At 45.0% G+C, this 18,091-nt stretch overlaps 2 protein-coding genes across 5 annotated transcripts in view; one reads left to right on the forward strand and one right to left on the reverse strand.

Moving 5' to 3' along the window:
- Nucleotides 1–1,050: 1,050 nt before the first annotated feature.
- Nucleotides 1,051–18,091, forward strand: part of MOB3B (MOB kinase activator 3B) — a 234,408-nt gene continuing 217,367 nt past the window's right edge. Inside the window, exons 1-2 of one of the 4 annotated variants that reach the window (XM_059889207.1) lie at nucleotides 1,051–1,297; nucleotides 1,943–2,038. The gene's annotated coding sequence lies outside the window, so the exon portion shown is untranslated. 4 annotated transcript variants of the gene reach the window in all.
- IFNK (interferon kappa) lies at nucleotides 5,074–7,170 on the reverse strand. The gene is made up of 2 exons (NM_001206423.2): nucleotides 6,522–7,170; nucleotides 5,074–5,457 (listed from the first exon to the last, which is right to left on the reverse strand). The coding sequence occupies exon 1, from the start codon at nucleotides 7,168–7,170 to the stop codon at nucleotides 6,523–6,525; it is 648 nt and encodes a 215-aa protein (NP_001193352.1). The 3' UTR covers nucleotides 5,074–5,457; nucleotide 6,522.

Raw genomic sequence — 18,091 nt, forward strand, 5'->3', positions numbered from 1 at the left:
CTTCTTGACAGAACAGAAAAACTCTGTAATGAGAATTCTAGGGCAGGCAGCAGGCTCCTCCCGATTTGGGAAAAGGAGTGAAACAGAAGGACTACTGAAGGTAAACTAGAGTAATTAAGAGATACTTTCACCCTAATTGCTCTGGATGAGGAAGAAGAGTTGATTGCCATGAGGCCAAAGGACAGAAGGAGCTTTAAAGAAGTGAATGAGGTTTGAGACAGCTTAGAAATGAGATTGCATGAGTCAACAGTGACTCGAAACATTTCTTAGTTGGATGGGTTTTAGTACCTGACCATTTTTTCTTCTTGAGTTTGAGTTTTATACTCACAGTCTTCAGTATCTTTGCATTGCCAAATGACACAAAATTCAGTGGAATCCTTTAATTCAGGGTTGATATCATTAGACCATGACTATTAAATATTTCTTATAATATCAGACTTGATATTGTAAAGGTTGAGTGTGGGTTTAGAGGTTCTCACTTGGTAGTTGTGGAAACCGCTTTTGGGGGAGAGATGTTTCTCTGTGTAGTCTAGTTTCTACTTAATATGTTTCTAAACTTCTTTAAAGTGTGTACTGAGAATTAGAAAATGTAATACCTAGTCATTTGGTATACTTCGCAGTCGATGTGGACGAAGATGTTATTATACGAGGAATAAAAAAATATGGAAGACAATTACCCTCAGCTTATTCTAGTGAATTTGCTAGAATCTTGAAGTATTTTCCAATGATGACTGCTATTCTCTGTCCGGCAGTCCATAGCATTTTTCAAGTCAAAAAATCTTGGGAGAAGGTAAGCAATTTCCCCCTCTCTAGGTGCCTTGGATGTGACCATGGTGGATCCAGAACTCATTCTTTCTGATCTGATAGCTTTCTCCCCGCCCTGGCCAGAGGGTCAATGTTTTTTCCACAAGGCTGGGAGCCCGGCTCAGACGGTCCATTCCCCACCTCTTTCCGGAGGGACGATGACCTTAAGGCGACCTGACGTCTCTTCCCAAGGGAGCTGCCATTCCGAAGGCGGCCGCCAGGGGGTCCCCGCTCCGCTCGCGCCCTGGCAAAAGAGAGCCGTTCTGCGGGTGCCGGTGGGGGCTGCTCTGGAGCGGCGGCGGCGGCAGCTGGAGCCCGGTGCTCGCTCGCCCGCGCGCTTGCTGAGACCGCGCGCGCTGGCCCGGGAGCCCCTCACTGGATCCGCGAGCGTCGCCCCTCCTGCCCCGAGCTCACCCTCTTCCTCTCGCGCCGCCTGCAGCTGCCCCGGCGCGGCGAGCCGACAGGGCCCCGGGGCTGAAGGTAAAACCCCACGGTGAGTGAGAACTCGCTTCGAGCGAGGGGAGGTGGCGCAGCTCGCAGCCGCTCGCCCCGGGTCGCGCCCGGGCGGTTTAGAGGTGCGGGGCACACCTGGGGCGAGTGCAACAGGAGGGCGGGAGGCGGCGGACCCTGTTTCCCCGCCCGCCCTCCGCCTGCTTCCGGGGCTGGAATCCGCCTCAGACCCCTGCCCGCGTCTTGGCTTCTGGCAGCCTCCTCCCGCTCCCTTCCCGGGTTGGAACGAGAGTCCTCTCCGGGCTCCGGGGCCTTGATTTTTAAAGATCTATCAATGAACTCGTTCTTGTCTTGGGGAGGAGGGGGCGGGTACGACTCTGTCCCCGAATCCATCCCGGATCGCAGATGATTGCAGAGTGCATGCTGGACTGTGGGTGGCGGGAAGACAAACTTTTACCAAAGTGCGCCCGGGCAGGGGGACCACGTTTAGGGCGTCTTGGTATTGAAGGCGGAGGCTCGGCTCGGGACTCAGAAGGGGAAACTCCGCTGCGTCGGCCGGGTCGCCCCGGGGACTGCTGATGCTTCGCGAAGGGAGAGGGTGTGTAAAGGGCGTACAAATCCTTCGTAACCCCTGGGCCAACAACTGTCAAACATCTGGAATCCAGCCCCTCCCTTTCCCTGCACTCAGGAAGAAGGTGAAAACCCTTCAACTTTCCTCTGATTGCTCCTCCCGGCCTTTGGACCCCTCTGGAAGGGTACAGGGCCGACCTCCGGCGCCTGGCAAGTAAGTACCAGACCGACACCCCAGACTTCTCAAGATCCCCCCTCACCCACCTCCCTGACCCCTCCCAGACGTCCGTCCCGCAGGGACCACGCGACAGAGCCGATGGAGGTCGAGGCGAATGGCCTTTTGTTTCTCGGCGTTTCCCCTATTGTTCGCCTTTCTAACATCTGGCGGGGCTCGGGAGACAAGGAAGCCCCTCTCGTCCTCCTCCCCCGCCCCCCTACGCCAGCCTCCCGGCCAGCTTGCGCCGGGGAGCCTGCCTGGGGAAGGCGAGGAGCCCGACCCCTGCGGGGCCGCCCCTCCCGGGCCTTGCGGTGAGAGGGCGGAGGGAAAGTTGTTCCTTCCCCGCCTCCTCCGCTGCCTGTGGCCCCGGGCGCATTTCTCAGATCTTATCCCTAGCGCGCCGCGGAGCGCAGATCCAGAAGGTGCCGCTCGCGGGAGAGAGTGGAAGCGAGGTGCTGCCCCAATCCCGGGTGCCCTTTTCCTGTGAGTTCCGGTGGATTCCAATCTCCGCCTAAAGGCTTGTGGTTGGCCCGTTGAAAGGCGGTGGGACGGGATTAGGGCAGATCTGATAGGCAAATAGCTAAATCTAAGGCTCTGAGACTAAGGCTCTGAGTTTCCAAGGGCCGAAGGCCAGGCGAGTCGCCCTCCTTAAGGAGAGCGTGTGTACTGTGCTGTGCTCAGTCGTGTCCGACCCTTTTGCGACCCGGTGGACTGTAGTCCATGGAATTTCCCAGGCAAGAACACTGGAATGGGTTGTCATTTCCTTCTTCAGAGGATCTTCCCGACCCATGTCGGGAAGGGTCCCCTTCTGTAACTCGGGTCTCCTGACTCTGCTGCATTGTAGGCGGATTCTATACCGCCGAGCCACTAATGGAGATATAGAAATAACCTAGGAAGCCTCGAGACTTTGCTTAGAAATAGGAGTGAAGTGGCTCCCTCCAGAATGAACCTGGGGTCCTGACTTCGCACAGAGCTCCAGTTTAAAGCCCGGATACCCCCTCAACATTTGGTAAGAGCAGACCTGGAGGACTCAGCACTGACTGTGTAGACGTTTCTCAGTCCCTGCGAATCTGTAGCTGGGGACCGAATTCCCCTGTGAGTGCGCCGGTGAGGTTATAAGCTAAAGCTAAGCTAAGTTGCTTCAGTCGTGTCCGACTCTGTGCGACCCCATAGATGGCAGCCCACCAGGCTCCCCTGTCCCTGGGATTCTCCAGGCAAGAACACTGGAGTGGGTTGCCATTTCCTTCTCCAATGCATGAAAGTGAAAAGAGAAAGAAAGTGAAGTCTCTCAGACATGTCTGACTCTTAGCGACTCAAGGGATTGCAGGCTCCTACGTCCATGGAATTTTCCAGGCAAGAGTACTGGAGTGGGGTGCCATTGCCTTCTCCGGTGAGGTTATAGGGACCCTGTTATTACTCTGCCTTTCCGATCAAGTTGTGTGCTTAAACACGGTGCTTATTCTTAGTGACCGAGGATTATTAAAGACCTAGGACTTACACCTGAAACTAATATAATATTGTAAATCAACTATGCCTCGGAGGGTGGGGGGAATAGAATTTGGGCAAAAACGTAGTAGCCACTCTCAGAGGGCAGGGTCCCCAGATGGTGCTCCCAGAGTTGCTTAGCTGGTGAGGGGAGACTGTGTCTGTACACCTGTTGAAATGTATACCTGCACATAGCCTTACATATACTATTGTTAGCTTTTTCTGTCTGACATACAGTCAGTGCCTCTCCCAGGAAGGCTCAGGGAGGCTCTTATTTTTTTTTTTTATCCTTCACTTTTTGATCTGTGCCCCAAGCCAGGGGAGGGAGGAAGCTTCTGTATGAACACCTGTGACCTTGTACCCACTGGAAGGTTTTAAGTAGACACTGTGGCTCTGCACAGCTACAGGAGTTTGCCCTACCAGAGTGGGAACTTTTGAGCTTCCATTTAATAAAGAGGAACAAAGGAGACGAAGTCGGCAGAGAGGACACACACAACACATTCTCCAGTAATTTCTGGATGTTACCAGTGGGACCCACAGAAGACAGAAAGCAAAATCTTAGAAGCACCAGAAGGCACTTTACAAATACTGCATTATGAAAATGATCCCCACGGAAGGATTCCTTTGAAATTTAGCAGCAGCAGCACTAGAAAAGCAGGAAGTGCCTGGGTTGCTCAAGAAGTGTCTAAAAGCATCCTTAACAAAGTGAAAGGGCAATGTCTGTCCCAGTCTACTCCAGTAAGGAAAATAGGGTAATTATAGGGAAAGATAAGCTTGTACGACTTCTTTAATTTTAGGATTAGAAGAAGACCCTCCCCAGCATTGAAGAAAAAATAAAAAATACAGAGGTGAAAATTAAAACAGAAGGAGGAGGGATATTATAAATAAGGCTACATTGAACAATCTTATCCAATTGCTTACATGGAATAAATTTCTGGAGATAGGATAACTAGGTCTAAGGGGTTAATGTACTTTTTTTTATGACATTTAAGATAGCTATATTGTCCTGTAGGAAACTTGTGCCAGTTACCATTTCCCCATCAATACATAGGATTTTTTTCTTTTGTACCCTGCACTCCACTGATACTCTACATTACCACTCTTTTTTTTTTTTTTAATCTCTACCAGACTGATGAGAGGGGAGTATCTTATTACCTTCTTTTACATTTCTCTAATCACAAATGAGAATAAACATTTTTCATATTGTCTGTTAGTATTTCTTGTGATGTTACCAGTTTGTGTCCTTACCTATTTTTCAGTGAGAATATTCTCCTTTTTCTGACTAGTGGTGCTCTGAATAAAAGCATCCCGTTGTGACTTCCGCCCCTGCTGGTACAATCAGACGAGCTCTATTGACTAGAAGTGCTGATTTTCTTTCCTTCTGTATTATTGCAAACATTTGGCAAGACTGCAGCCATCAATTGCTAAAGTAACTGACATGGTCCCAGGAGAATCATTAAGGCGATCATGCAAAGGCATTATTAGAGAAATTCATGGAAAATATCAAATGTATACTTTCTGCCTTGTAGCTTGCATGTCCCAATTCCTTTATAGCTTGTAATGCTTTTTAAAAATTTACAACACTTACTGATGAGTTACTGTTACTAAATGGATGATATGAACTTGTTTTATTGTCTGATCCTTCTACTGGTAACCAGTACACTGTGATCCACAACTAGTTCTTGTTCTTTTAAACATTTCTTCTAACTTTTGAACTGAGTTTTGTTTTAATACTTTCTCAGTACAACTATGTTGGAGTTTAACTATCCAACTATTTAACTATGGATGAATCTTGAGTCTAAACCTTTTAGCAGCATGCTTTGAAAACAAATAGCAAGTAAAGGCCTTCCAGGAGTTGAACTGGATACTCTCTGTGATGCATTTGGGTAGCCACAATCTCTCTGTTAATTCTTGCCTGAAGGTAGATGATTCTGAAATGGGGTAGAAGGGAGAGAGAAAGGTAGAGAAAATTCAACTAGAAGGTGAATTAATACAAATGAAGGACCACACAAGAAAATTTAAGTAAATAATCTGGGTAATCTAGGTACAAAATAACTTTCAAAAAGATAAAGTATATTAAAGTGTCGTATATTAGTAAGAAGATTAGTTTATTTAACAAGCAGAAAGTGGCCTTCTAGTTGGGAAGACTCCAGTGTGAAATTCTTCCGTAGTCTAAGCATAGGTATTTCATTTCAGCTACAAAACAAACAAAAAAAAGACAGATATTAAACTTCTCTATAGCATTTTTCATGCTTTTAAGTGTCAAAATCGCATGATATGTATTGGGAATGACCAATGCTGTTTGTATTAGAATCATAAGCTCTTAAAAGTTGAATGAGACTTTAATGGTCATCTCATTCAACCATCTAATATCATTACAGATCTTCACTGTCTTGCAGTAATAAAATACCAACCCGCAAAGTTTCTATCATTTTAACCAAACCAGGCTGAGAAGCAAATGGGTCCAAAATTTCTATTTTTTTTTTTTAGAGTAGGGAACAGGAAAGGTTTTAATTCTATGGGGTCTTGTACAGGCTCTTGTAATGTGCTGAACTTTCCTAGAATAAACAATCTTGGCAGCAAGAGAGTTAAGCCATTGAGGTGTTAGATTTTGCAGTATTCTCTGAGCCATGTCCTCTGGCCATTGGTTTGAGGGAGTTCAAAAGCAACAAAGCAAGTACAAAAGAGCAAAAGGAAAGAGGAACAGAGAAAAGAGGATGGGAGGGCAAGTCTTCCTCTAAAACTGTCTTCAGGATTTCCTAACAAGACTCTTGATCACCCAGGGGGTGGTAGGCATCGCCTTGTTTAGAGAGGTGAATGTGGCCGATGCTGCCAGGCCAAACTGCAGAAAAAATGACCGTTACCCAAACCACCAATAATCCGGTCAAGGGGAGCCATGGCACGGCACAAGCCTTAAAAAGAAGATGAAGGAGGATGAGAAGGAAAACAAGATTGTGGGAGAAACAGAATTTTAATTCTTAGAATACATGAATACCTTATCTCCTCCTGAGTAATGCTGTGAGTTTCTGAAAGAAGTAGAAGCATCTTCTGATTTCCACTCGGACAATCTCCCAGGCGCAGTGACTGTGTTTCTTATCTTTGAGGAACCTGTCTATCCTGTTGAAATATCTCCTCAGATCTAGATTGCCCAGCTGGAGGACCGGAGCTCCTGAGGGTTTCCTGAGGGTCTCCTCTCCGGCTGAGAGAAGCTCTTCCCTCTCTCTTGTGTCTTCATTTTCCTCCTCCTCTTCTTCCAAGCATTGCTCCAGGTACTGCAGCTGGTGATCAAGTCCGATCTGGACTTGTCTCAGGTGTTTCTCTTCCCAAGTGGATTGGAAGGTGTCTTGAGTGAAGATGTGGAAGGCCTGTTTGGACATTTCATAGAAGGCCTCCTTGATGTTCTTCTGCAGAGGCTGGGTGTATGAGAGGATCTCTTGGGGCAACTCGAAAGCTTTTCTTTCTTGTAGACACTCTATAGGAAATGAATTGCTCATTGTGCTCAGAAGTTGCAGATTCTGCCAGGTGACTCTCCTCAGGCGAACATTCAGCGAGTTACAGTCCAGAGAGAGGATGCCAGTGATAAACAGACCCATGAGGCACGCCAGCCACACATACTTTCGAATCCCATCAGGCTTGGTGATCATTTTTTTCCCCTCGCCCATGGAGGTGAAAAATCCACAAGATTCAGAGGTTGACAATGAGGTTTTAGGTCTGAAGTATTCCTTTGTGTGCCTTTTATACACCTGGGTATCTTTGGTGAGGAGGAGTTTTTGCATTAATCATTTTATGATACTCAGCATTTCAGCTTCTTTGCCTCTGAGGCTTTTTAGATTTGGGGTGACTACGCTGACTTTGGAAGTGCTGTCTTTTTTTTTTTTTTTTTGAGAAAAGTGAGCAGAGCATTATGATTGTGTTATCATCGATGGCTGGATGATCCATCCCAGTCCTATATAATCGCCAGCACAGGACAGATGCAGACTGTTTCGGAAAGCCCTGAAAGCTATGATTCTATACACTTGCTCACCCAACACTGTTACATAAGAGAGAACGATCCTCCAAGAAAATATTTTTTTGTACCTGGCCCTATAACCAAACCTCTTCTCTCACGGAGTTAATCGTAGACGTTGACCAAATGACTATGATTATTTGATTGTAAGGCCACTAGAACATAACATGGTTGAGGTTTTTTTCCAGTCTTGTTAAACTTCTATATTTGGATATTTTCTCTTTTATTTGAGTTTTTTGCGTCTCAAGAAAGATGAAAAACAGAGTGGATCATTGAGCATGGCACTTATCGCATAGAAGACTAGACCAACTTAGTTTTGTATTGCCACTAGAAAATGTTGGAACTCTCCAACTGTCCTTTCCTGTAGTGAAACCTGAACCAGCACTTACCATCCCCACCTAGCATTTTGTATGCCTCTGATCTCTTTCTTAGAAATCCTCCAGGGGCTTGTATACTGGGGAATATTTTTCTGCCTCATTAACTTCTCTCTTATAGTATCTAAACTTTTAGATGTGGTTTAGTAGTATTTTAAAACTTTAGTTTAATTTTCTTGCTTGCTGAGAAGCTCTGTGTGCTGTAAAGATTTTTTGTTCTTATTTGTTTCTGAGGAGGTATGTGAGTAGGTGATCACCCACTTTAGCCAAACTAATTCACACCTGGACCAATATTCCTGGGGTGATGATGGCTGTCCACCATTTATGATTTTCACTTTCTTTGACCAGAAGGAAAGTTATGACAACCTAGATAGCATATTCAAAAGCAGAGACATTACTTTGCCAACAAAGGTCCATCTAGTCAAGGCTATGGTTTTTCCTGTGGTCATGTATGGATGTGAGAGTTGGACTGTGAAGAAGGCTGAGAGCCGAAGAATTGATGCTTTTGAACTGTGGTGTTGGAGAAGACTCTTGCGAGTCCCTTGGACTGCAAGGAGATCCAACCAGTTCATTCTGAAGGAGATCAGCCCTGGGATTTCTTTGGAAGAATGATGCTAAAGCTGAAGCTCCAGTACTTTGGCCACCTCATGCGAAGAGTTGACTCATTGGAAAAGACTCTGATGCTGGGAGGGATTGGGGGCAGGAGGAGAAGGGGACTACAGAGGATGAGATGGCTGGATGGCATCACTGACTCTATGGACGTGAGTCTGGGTGAACTCCGGGAGTTGGTGATGGACAGGGAGGCCTGGCGTGCTGCGATTCATGGGGTTGCAGGGAGTCGGACACGACTGAGCGACTGAACTGAACTGAACTGAGGCTTCTTCTGGTATGCCCAAAAAAAGTGGATTTTTTTCCTCCAGGAACCTGAAATGGGATGCCATTAAAGGAGGGGAGTTTTAATTACCACCTTAAAAAAAAAGAAATGCATTAATTTTTAATAAAGTCATTTTAGAATGGTGAGCAACCACCGTTCCTCAAGCATGGCAGACTTTGACTGGAAATTTGGCTTAAAATGTTCATGTCTAAATTAATTGGCTGCACCAAGGACTAATTGTAGACAAGTGAGATTTCTTAAAATCCTGGCTTTTTGGACTGATTTATTTTGAGAAGAAAACCTACTACATATGTTACTTTATACGCTCTCTCTGTATAAACTCTGATTTTGCAGAGATATTTTGTGCGATGACTAACTTAGAAAAATAATCGGGAAATGAGACCTTTTATACAGGATTATAAACTGACACAGACTTCTTTGAGAGCAAAATGGTGACATATATCAAAAGCCTTAAAAATGTACATGATCTTTGACTCAGAATTCTCCCTCTGGAAATTTATCTCTAAGAAATAATGATGAATGTCTCTAAGGACTTACCTGTCAGGAAGTTCATCACAGGAAAAACTGAAAACAATTAAAATGTTCAGCAGTAGGTACTTGGTTAAGTAAATCATCAGTAGAAAATGTCTGTGCAAGCATTCAAAATTATGCTGTGGGATTATACTTGGTTATTTAGATGGGCAAGCTTTACAGCTTAAAAGCAAGTTTACATGGTAGTATATAGAGTCTGTTAAATATAAACACATGCATACATGTACAGAAAAAAAATCTAGACGTATGTATGCTACAAACATTAAGAAAAATAATTAAGAAGTATGAACTATGCATTTATAAACTCTGTGTATGTATGCATAACAATAAATATATGTTTATAAAATGCCTAAGTCTTCTGAAGGCCAGACCTCCTTCCATACCTCATACTACTTCTTATTCCTAAAGCTTCTTGAATTGTCTCAGTCAGAACTGCTTGTTCCTCTTTGGGGCTTTTACAGTGCTTTGTCCTCCTTAATTCTGGCTTTTTAAAGTAAATAATTGTATAAGTGCTGAACTCCCAATTTTGTGTCCCCTCCACCTGTACTCACTCAGGGACCTTAGCATAGTTCCTGCTGCTTTGAGACAGTTTCGTTGTACTAACCAAGCTAAGAGTTTGTTCAGTTGAACTTCTATACTAATAGGTTCTACCAGTGGATGATGGAGGTGGCTGGAAATTTGGCTATCGTCCACCACCTTGAAGGTCCCTGTATTTTCCGTCAGGGACAGTTTTGTCATCTTATCCCCCTTACCTCAAATGTCTTCCCTTTATTGTCATTGCACATTTTATCCTCATTTATTCAAAACTGTATTTTTAGCATCTACTACATGCCAGTCACTGGGCTAGCTCTTGAAGAAGGATGGGTAAGATAAGTGCATGATCTCAAGGAGTCCGTGGTTGAAGAAGCAAGCATGTTCTGAGTGTTTTGGGTACAGGAGAAGTTCCTAGGTCTTTGGTATAGCATGCACCTCATTCCTCATGTGCTGATGATGTTGACAATATTCATGACAAGAAAGGAAAGATGATTGACAGGCATGTTGTCTACCTCTTCCACCATTAGAATTGCTTGATTTAACAAATAAAAGTACAGAACACCCATGCAATATTTGGGATGTACCTGTACTAAAAATCCTTCATTATTTATCTAAAATTTAAGTTTAACTGGGTGTCCTATATTTTATCTGGCAAGCCTATATACCATGCCAGCCCCACTGACCTCTTAGAGCAGAAGTGAAGTGAAGTGGCTCAGTCGTGTCCGACTCTGCAACCCCATGGACTGTAGCCTGCCAGGCTCCTCTGTCCATAGGATTTTCCAGGCAAGAATACTGGAGTGGGTTGCCATTTCCTTCTTTAGGGAATCTTCCTGACCCAGGGATCGAACCAGGGTCTCCCGTGTTGCAGGCAATGTCTTTACCATCTGAGCCTCCAGAGAAGCCCAACTCAGTCATGAAGGCCTCTGCAGGAAACTTTTCCTCTGCTAGCTGTCCACCTCATGCACAGGGGCATTCGATTGTGTTTCTCTGCGCTGGTTTTACTTGTGCACCCTTCCCTGACACCTGTGCACACTCTGAAGAGGGTACCTGCCATACGAAGACAAAAGAGTACACATACATAGTCACACATAACTGTCATGATCAGAAGCATTATTGGATGATCGGTGTTGGTCATGCCTCTCTTCTGTAAAAGCCATGCCATCTGACTCCATCTCAAAATATGAGAAAGTAAAAAAGAATGACAGTGTAAGGAAATGTTTTTATTCCAGAATTTGTGTGTCACAACTGCCCAGTCTGTCACCGTGGGCTATGTGTTCGCATGCTAACATTGTTCCATAGGGCTTCCTAGTTTGGAGCTAGTGGTAAAGAACCCATCTGCCAATGCGGAAGACATAAGAAATGAATGTTTGATTCCTGGGTGGGGAAGATCCCCTGGAGGAGGGCATGGCGACCCACTCCAGTATTCTTGTTTGGAGAATCTCATGGACAGAGGAGCCTGGCGGACTGCAGTCCATGGGGTCTCAAAGAGTTGGACAGATCTGAAGTGACTTAGCATGCATCGTTCCATGATATCTGCTCTCATTTCTCTAGATCGGGGGAAAGGTGATTATCAGGGATGTCCTGTTTTCAGTGGAACTGTGTGAATTTTACATGGGGATGACATGGTTATTGGTAATGGATGAGACACAATTTGACAAAGTGAAGATGAGACATCTAGGTCTAGACGAGATACCCATGACTCACTCGTGGGCATTTGGCATCGTATGGTGAGATTGATAGCACTCCAGGAAAAGGCAAGTTTTGAACCAGAGTGAGCCTAACATGTTGATCCTACACACGTTACGTTACTCAGTGCGTGTAAGTTAGTCATTGCATTTGTGGGGTCACTAGGTGATTGAGCCCAGTAGGGAGCTCGAAGATGGGAAGCCTGTTGTATCCATGCCCAGCACTGCTTTCCACGTGGCGTGCAGACCATGGCCACCACAAAGTCGTGTGGAACTGTTTTAGCCCAGACCAACCCTGACGCTGCGACAACTTGGTGTTTCACCCATTTCCACTGCCTCCCACGCTGGGGTCCACCCCTCCCCTGGTCCTTTCTTGGTTGTTCTTCTCTTGATGATGCACCTGATATAGAAACTTACAGTGACTCCACAGGAAATAGGTGGATGTGTTCGTATTGTAAACATTTAAACACTTCAGATAAAGTGAAAGCTGGCTTGCCAGCTCCGCTCCCCATCATGTCTCTCTCCCCTGCAGTAACCACAGCTATCAGTGTGGTAGGTCCTTGCTTGATATCTGTCTCCCCATCAAACACTAAGTTCTGTGAGCACACGTCCAACAGCTGGCTTGTCTGCTGCTCATTCTTGAATGCCTGCAGGGCCCACAGACATGCAGAGACACCTGGACCACTTCCTTGCAGATCTATAGCATGGGAGTAGGGAGACTTGCACGTATGTTTTGAAAATTACCATAACAGGATTATAAAGATTGTGATATGCCTTGAAATTTAAGCCTGGAACTTGTATCTCTGTGACTGTATATTTGATATCATTTGGATATGATATGATTTTTTAAATCTGTGTTATTATAAATCCTTAGTGAATATGAAGCCCAGGGTAAAATGGCTCACCAGACCTGGATCAGACAGGTCCAGGGCCTTTCACAGCGTCCTGCGCGTACTAAGTACTCAGTAATTATTTGTTGGATGACTGAGGGAAGATAATGAAGCTGTGTCTCAGTGACAGGGAAGTTATTTGGTGGTTTTAGTTCTGGTGTAGAGACACAGGGCGGGCAAAGTCAGGTGCTGGGGAGATTTGAGAAGTTCACAGAATGGTAGATGGCAGCCGAAGCATTCATTCAGCATCCCCTCCTCCTTCCATTGCTTTGTCTTTGGGATTCCCCGGGGCTGGTTAGGTCATGAACACCAACATACCTCCATGCAGGTAGTATCTCATAGTTCTGTGTTATTTGGTTGACTCATACATCTTTGCCTCCAGGCAAGACATATCTCTTACTCAGTTTTGTATGCATGGTACTTCTTCAATAAAGACATCGATGTTTGTTGAATAGAAGCCTGCCAGGTGACGTTTTTACGCTTCTTAAGTTTGGGTGTTAACTTGTGCTGAAGAAACTGCTGAGTGGTTCCAAAATCAGGACTTCCCCCCTCCCCCGAATGTTGTCACTTCTCCTATCATGTGCTTCCGGTGATCACCTTTGGGATTCCCCAGGGCTCCCTTAGGGAGGCTGAGTGGACAGACTTCCCGCTGTCTCTCTTTCACAGCCCAGCTTCAAATGATGCATACAGTAACTTCCTCCACAGGGCGACTTGGAGCTTTTAGAAAAGGATCCCTGATGAAAAGACACTTCACCTGGTGAAATAAGTATGTACGTAAATTAACATGCACCATCGGTAAAACCTACCCTCAGTTTGGGGTTCACCAGAACAGCTTCCATCCGAATTCTTGTTCCACTCGGTTCATTTTAACACTACTGGGGCTTTCACTTTTGAGGTGGTGGTAAGCATTTCAGATGAGAAGAGGTCACCTTCCAGAATAGCCCTCTCTTTTACTCACTGAATAGATGTGGATTTCTCCCCAGACCGTATCCAAATATGCCTGTGGTTTGGAAAATCAACGAGAGTGGACTGAGAGATAGACAGAGATGTCCTTTTGTCTTGGATAAAAATTTTAAAAGGAATTGCCATGGCAGAAACAAGGGTAGTGTCTTTTTAAAATTCCTGTCAGTTTGCATGTGGTCATAAGATTTCCTAACATTTATAAAGAACAAAGAAAGGCATTATTATGGAAAAATTTAAGTGGACTTTTCTTTGACAGAAAATTCACATGCTCCAAATTTTAGGCTTTTTTTTTCTTTTAGTGTCTGAGCAATGCCTGGTTTTGAGGATGGTGTCTAGAATAATCTAGTAGAGCCATGGGGTGCCATGCCGAGGGGGCTTTTTTCTTCCTGACAACTCTCCTCCCTCTAGCTAACCTGTGAAGTACAGACTCTAAATCCTAGAATTTAGGGTTGGAAGGGCACTGAAAGACAGACTTGGGGTTCGAGGGATAAAGTGACTTGCCCAAGGTCACAGTGGTACTTGGGGGTAAAGTCAGAGAGGGCAATTAATTCCTTTAAGCCTAAAATCAAAGCCTCTCCCTCGTCTTTTCCCTCGTTTGTGATCTTCCAGCATATGCCCCTCATGAAACATGCCAGATATGTATCCGTGAGTTCTTGGCAGATGTCAATGGGACTGAAAGTTGGCTTGGTTATTTCACTTCTGCCAGTTGGGGCTACAAGTGTTGGAGAATGTAGTATTGATAGTTTCCCAGGACTGCTGTAGTAAATTTCCATGAACAATGTGGCTTACAACAATAGAAGTTTATTCCCTGATAGTTCTGGAGTCTAGAAGTCCAAAATTAAAGTGTCATTAGGGCCGTGGTCCCACCAAACCTTCAAGGGAAGACTCTTGCCTCTTGTAGCTTCTGGTTAGTGCTGGAAATCCTCGGTGTTCCTTGCCTTGCAGACATATCGCTCGTCTCTGCTTCCACAGTCAGATGAAGTTGTCCGTGTTTTCGTGTGTCCCCATGTCTTCCAGACATTGCCTTTGGTATTCTTTGGTAACAGTCTGCATAGTTACTAATTACAGTAGAGATACTGTTTATGTAGTAGGTACTAAGTACCAACTCTTTAAGTAAATTATCTTTAAGTCTCATAGCCACTATACAATATATTAATAGATGTTATTCAATTCAGTTCAGTTGCTCAGTTGTGTCTGACTCTTTGCGACCCCATGGACTGCAGCATGCCAGGCCTCCCTGTCCATCACCAACTCCCAGAGCTTGCTCAAACTCATGTGCATCAAGTCAGTGATGCCGTCCAACCATCTCATTCTCTGTTGTCCCCTTCTCTTCCTGCCTTCAATCTTTCCCAGCATTACGGTCTTTTGCAATGAATCAGTTCTTCACATCAGGTGGCCAAAGAATTGGAGTTTCAGCTTCAGCATCAGTCCTTCCAATGAATATTCAGGACTGATTTCCTTTAGGATTGACTGATTGGATCTCCTTGCAGTCCAAGGGACTCTTAAGAGTCTTCTCCAACCCCACAGCTCAAAAGCATCAATTCTTTGGTTCTTGGCTTGCTTTATGGTTCAACTCTCACATCCATACATGACTACTGGAAAAACCATAGCTTTGACTATACGGACCTTTGTCGGCAAAGTAATGTCTCTGCTTTCTAATATGCTGTCTAGGTTGGTCATTGGAGAAGGCAATGGCACCCCAGTCCAGTACTCTTGCCTGGAAAATCCCATGGACGGAGGAGCCTAGTAGGCTGCAGTCCATGGGGTTGCAAAGAGTTGGACATGACTGAGTGACTTCACTTTCACTTTTCACTTTCATGCATTGGAGAAGGAAATGGCAACCCACTCCAGTGTTCTTGCCTGGAGAATCCCAGGGACTGGGGAGCCTGGTGGGCTGCCGTCTATGGGGTCGCACAGAGTCGGATAGGACTGAAGCGACTTAGCAGCAGTAGCAGCAGCAGATTAATAGTTATAGTTAATAGTCATAGTTAATAGATGTTATTACCCTCAGTTTAAAGAGAAGGAAATGGAAACTTGGAAGTATTAGGTGACTTGCCTGATATCACGTATCTGGAAATCCACAGGATTAGATTTCAAACCCAGGTCTGTCTGAGCCCAAATTGTATATTTGCAAGATGTAGGGGTTCTAAAGGTTTGGTATAAAATCCACTGTGTGTGTATTTCATTCCCAAAAGGATTTGAAGAAGCTTATAAATATATATATGGGTTTCTCAGGTAGATCAGTGGTAAAGAATCTGCCTGCCAATGCAGGAGATGTGTGTTCCATCCCTGGGTTGGGAAGATCCCCTGGAGGAGGAGATGGCAACCTGCTCCAGTATTCTTGCTTGGGAAATCCCATGGACACAGGAGCCTGGCATGCTACGGTCTGTGGGGTCACAAGAGTCAGATGCAACTGAGCCACTGAGCATACACACATAAATATATATATAACACAGGAGAATAAAAACAGTTAAAGAAATTAGAGTTGAGAGAAAACAAGAGCAAGAAAACAAGATGAAGTCAGGTGCAGTCTGAACATAAGTGTGCTTGTCATAATGTCTAGTGTCGTTATGGAAGAGAGATTGCAAATCTGTCTCTAGGCTTTCTAGAAGCAAGGCGGAACCCTGCCCTGCTTCCCTAGTATCTTAGATGGTAAAGCATCTGCCTGCAATGCAGGAGACCCGAGTTCAAACCCTGGGTCAGGAAGATTCCCTGGAGAAGGAAATGACAACCCATTCCAGTATTCTTGCCTGAAGAATTTCTCGGACAGAGGAGTCTGGCAGGCTACAGTCAGTGGGGTTGCAAAGAGTTGGACACGACTCAGTGACTAACACACACGCAAAGTAACCACAGTATCCAAGAGATAAAACAAACTAGCAGCAAAGCTAAATCCTCAGTAGAGGCAAAGCTCTTCTTTTTTTTCTTTTTTGTGTATGTGGCCATATCACATGGCATGTGGGATCTTAGTTCTCCAACTAGGGATCAAACCCTGATTCCCTGCATTGGGAGCTCATAATCTTAACTGCTAGACTACCACGGAAGTCCCAAAGCAAAGCTCTTCTTGGTGCTGAGTCCTGGGGGTAGTTTTTCCTGCAGTCTTTCTGAAAGAGAGTGCAGTAGGATTTTCTGGACAAAGACCCCAGCAACTTCCTTACAGGAGTAACTGTCACCACCATCACCACCATGTATTACAAGGCTGAATTTTTTTTTTCAAAAATTCATAATTAATTACTTTGGCTGTGCTGGGTCTTCGTTGCTGTGCATGGGCTTTCTTTAGTTGCAGCGAGCCAGGGCTAGTCTGTAGTTGCGGTACTTGGGTTTCTCCTTGCCATGGCTTCTCTTGAACTGGAGCACAGACTCAGTAGTTATGATGCACAGGCTTAGTTGCCCCATGGCATGTACAATCTTCCTGGACCAGGGATCTAACCCATGTCCCCTGCATTGTCAGGCGGATTCTTAACCACTGGACCACCAGGGAAGTCCCAAGGCTGAATCTTGTAACCTCCCTCGGTGCAGGTGGATGTTACATGGCCAGTGCAAAGTTTCTTGCAGGCTTTCTGCAGCAGCTTGTTGAGTTTTCTCCTGTTGAGCTGTGGAACGGAGTTCATGAATTCTGGATTGGGATAGCCTTTCTTCATCAGGGCTCCAAGTGTGGAAAAGTGTAGTCACATATGTTGGCATTTCCAGGACACTCAGTGTGGAGAAACTGCCCTGACATTTCCAGAGTCCCTGCCTAGATCCATTTCTGTGTTTCCTATTATACATACAGAGGAACTTCGGGGGAAATTGTTTGTAGGCATGACTCTCTTCTATTTAGCCAGAACTGGGAATACAGACTATTTTGTCATATTGACCCAGTGCCATCAGCAGAAGTGAAGTGTGTCTTGGACTTCCATGAAGTTGTGGGCTTGCTTTGCCACACTCCTCTAAGGGCGATAGCTCTGGATGTGGGAACTCAAGCAGGCAGCCTGTGGTTTGACTCTGCATCGAGGGGACTTTTGTCTCTTCTGAGAAAGATTTTTTGTAAGTTGGAGAGCTTAAAATTCAAAGGGAAGATAGCCTTGTGCCCCAAATATTGTAGATAATTAAATGTTAAGACATCCTCTTGGAACTATTAATTTTGTAAACTCAAACATTTTTTATATTAGAATAGAACCCATACATGGATGGCCTCAATGCTAAAACTTTGTATTTCCAGGAATACTGCACTTAAGGGAGACGAAATTGGCATTACCCTATAACCATCCCCACTGGTAGACGGCAGTAATACTCACTGCTAAATGTGATAAGACTGTTTCTTATGGAAGATCCATGGGACAATGAGTGCTAAAATGATCTGTTCCCTATAATTTTATCCATCCATCCATTCATTCTTCTTTGACGATATGATGCCTGAAACAAGACAGTGTAAAAGATAAAGAGGTGAAGAAGTTGGTGTCTTCATAGAGTGTCCAGATTTTCAGACAGTAAAGAATACAATTTCAGTAAATCTTTCATCCAATTGTTTGTTGATGGGCGGGGCTGTGTTCCCTCCTTGTTGTTTGCCCTGAGGCCAAACTGTGGTGGAGGTAATGAAGATAATGGTGACCTCCTTCAAAAGGTCCCATGCACACACCCTGCACTCAGTGCCCCCGACCCATGCCTCTGCCAGAGACTCTTGGATTAAAGATTTACTGAGCATGGCCCT

This window comes from Bos taurus, chromosome 8 (assembly GCF_002263795.3).
Source record: "Bos taurus isolate L1 Dominette 01449 registration number 42190680 breed Hereford chromosome 8, ARS-UCD2.0, whole genome shotgun sequence".
In the NCBI taxonomy this organism is placed as follows: Eukaryota; Metazoa; Chordata; class Mammalia; order Artiodactyla; family Bovidae; genus Bos; species Bos taurus.

Bases quoted from the DNA above. Each gene is read 5' to 3' on its own strand.
- IFNK (NM_001206423.2), bottom strand. From the start codon at position 7,170: ATGATCACCAAGCCTGATGGGATTCGAAAGTATGTGTGGCTGGCGTGC.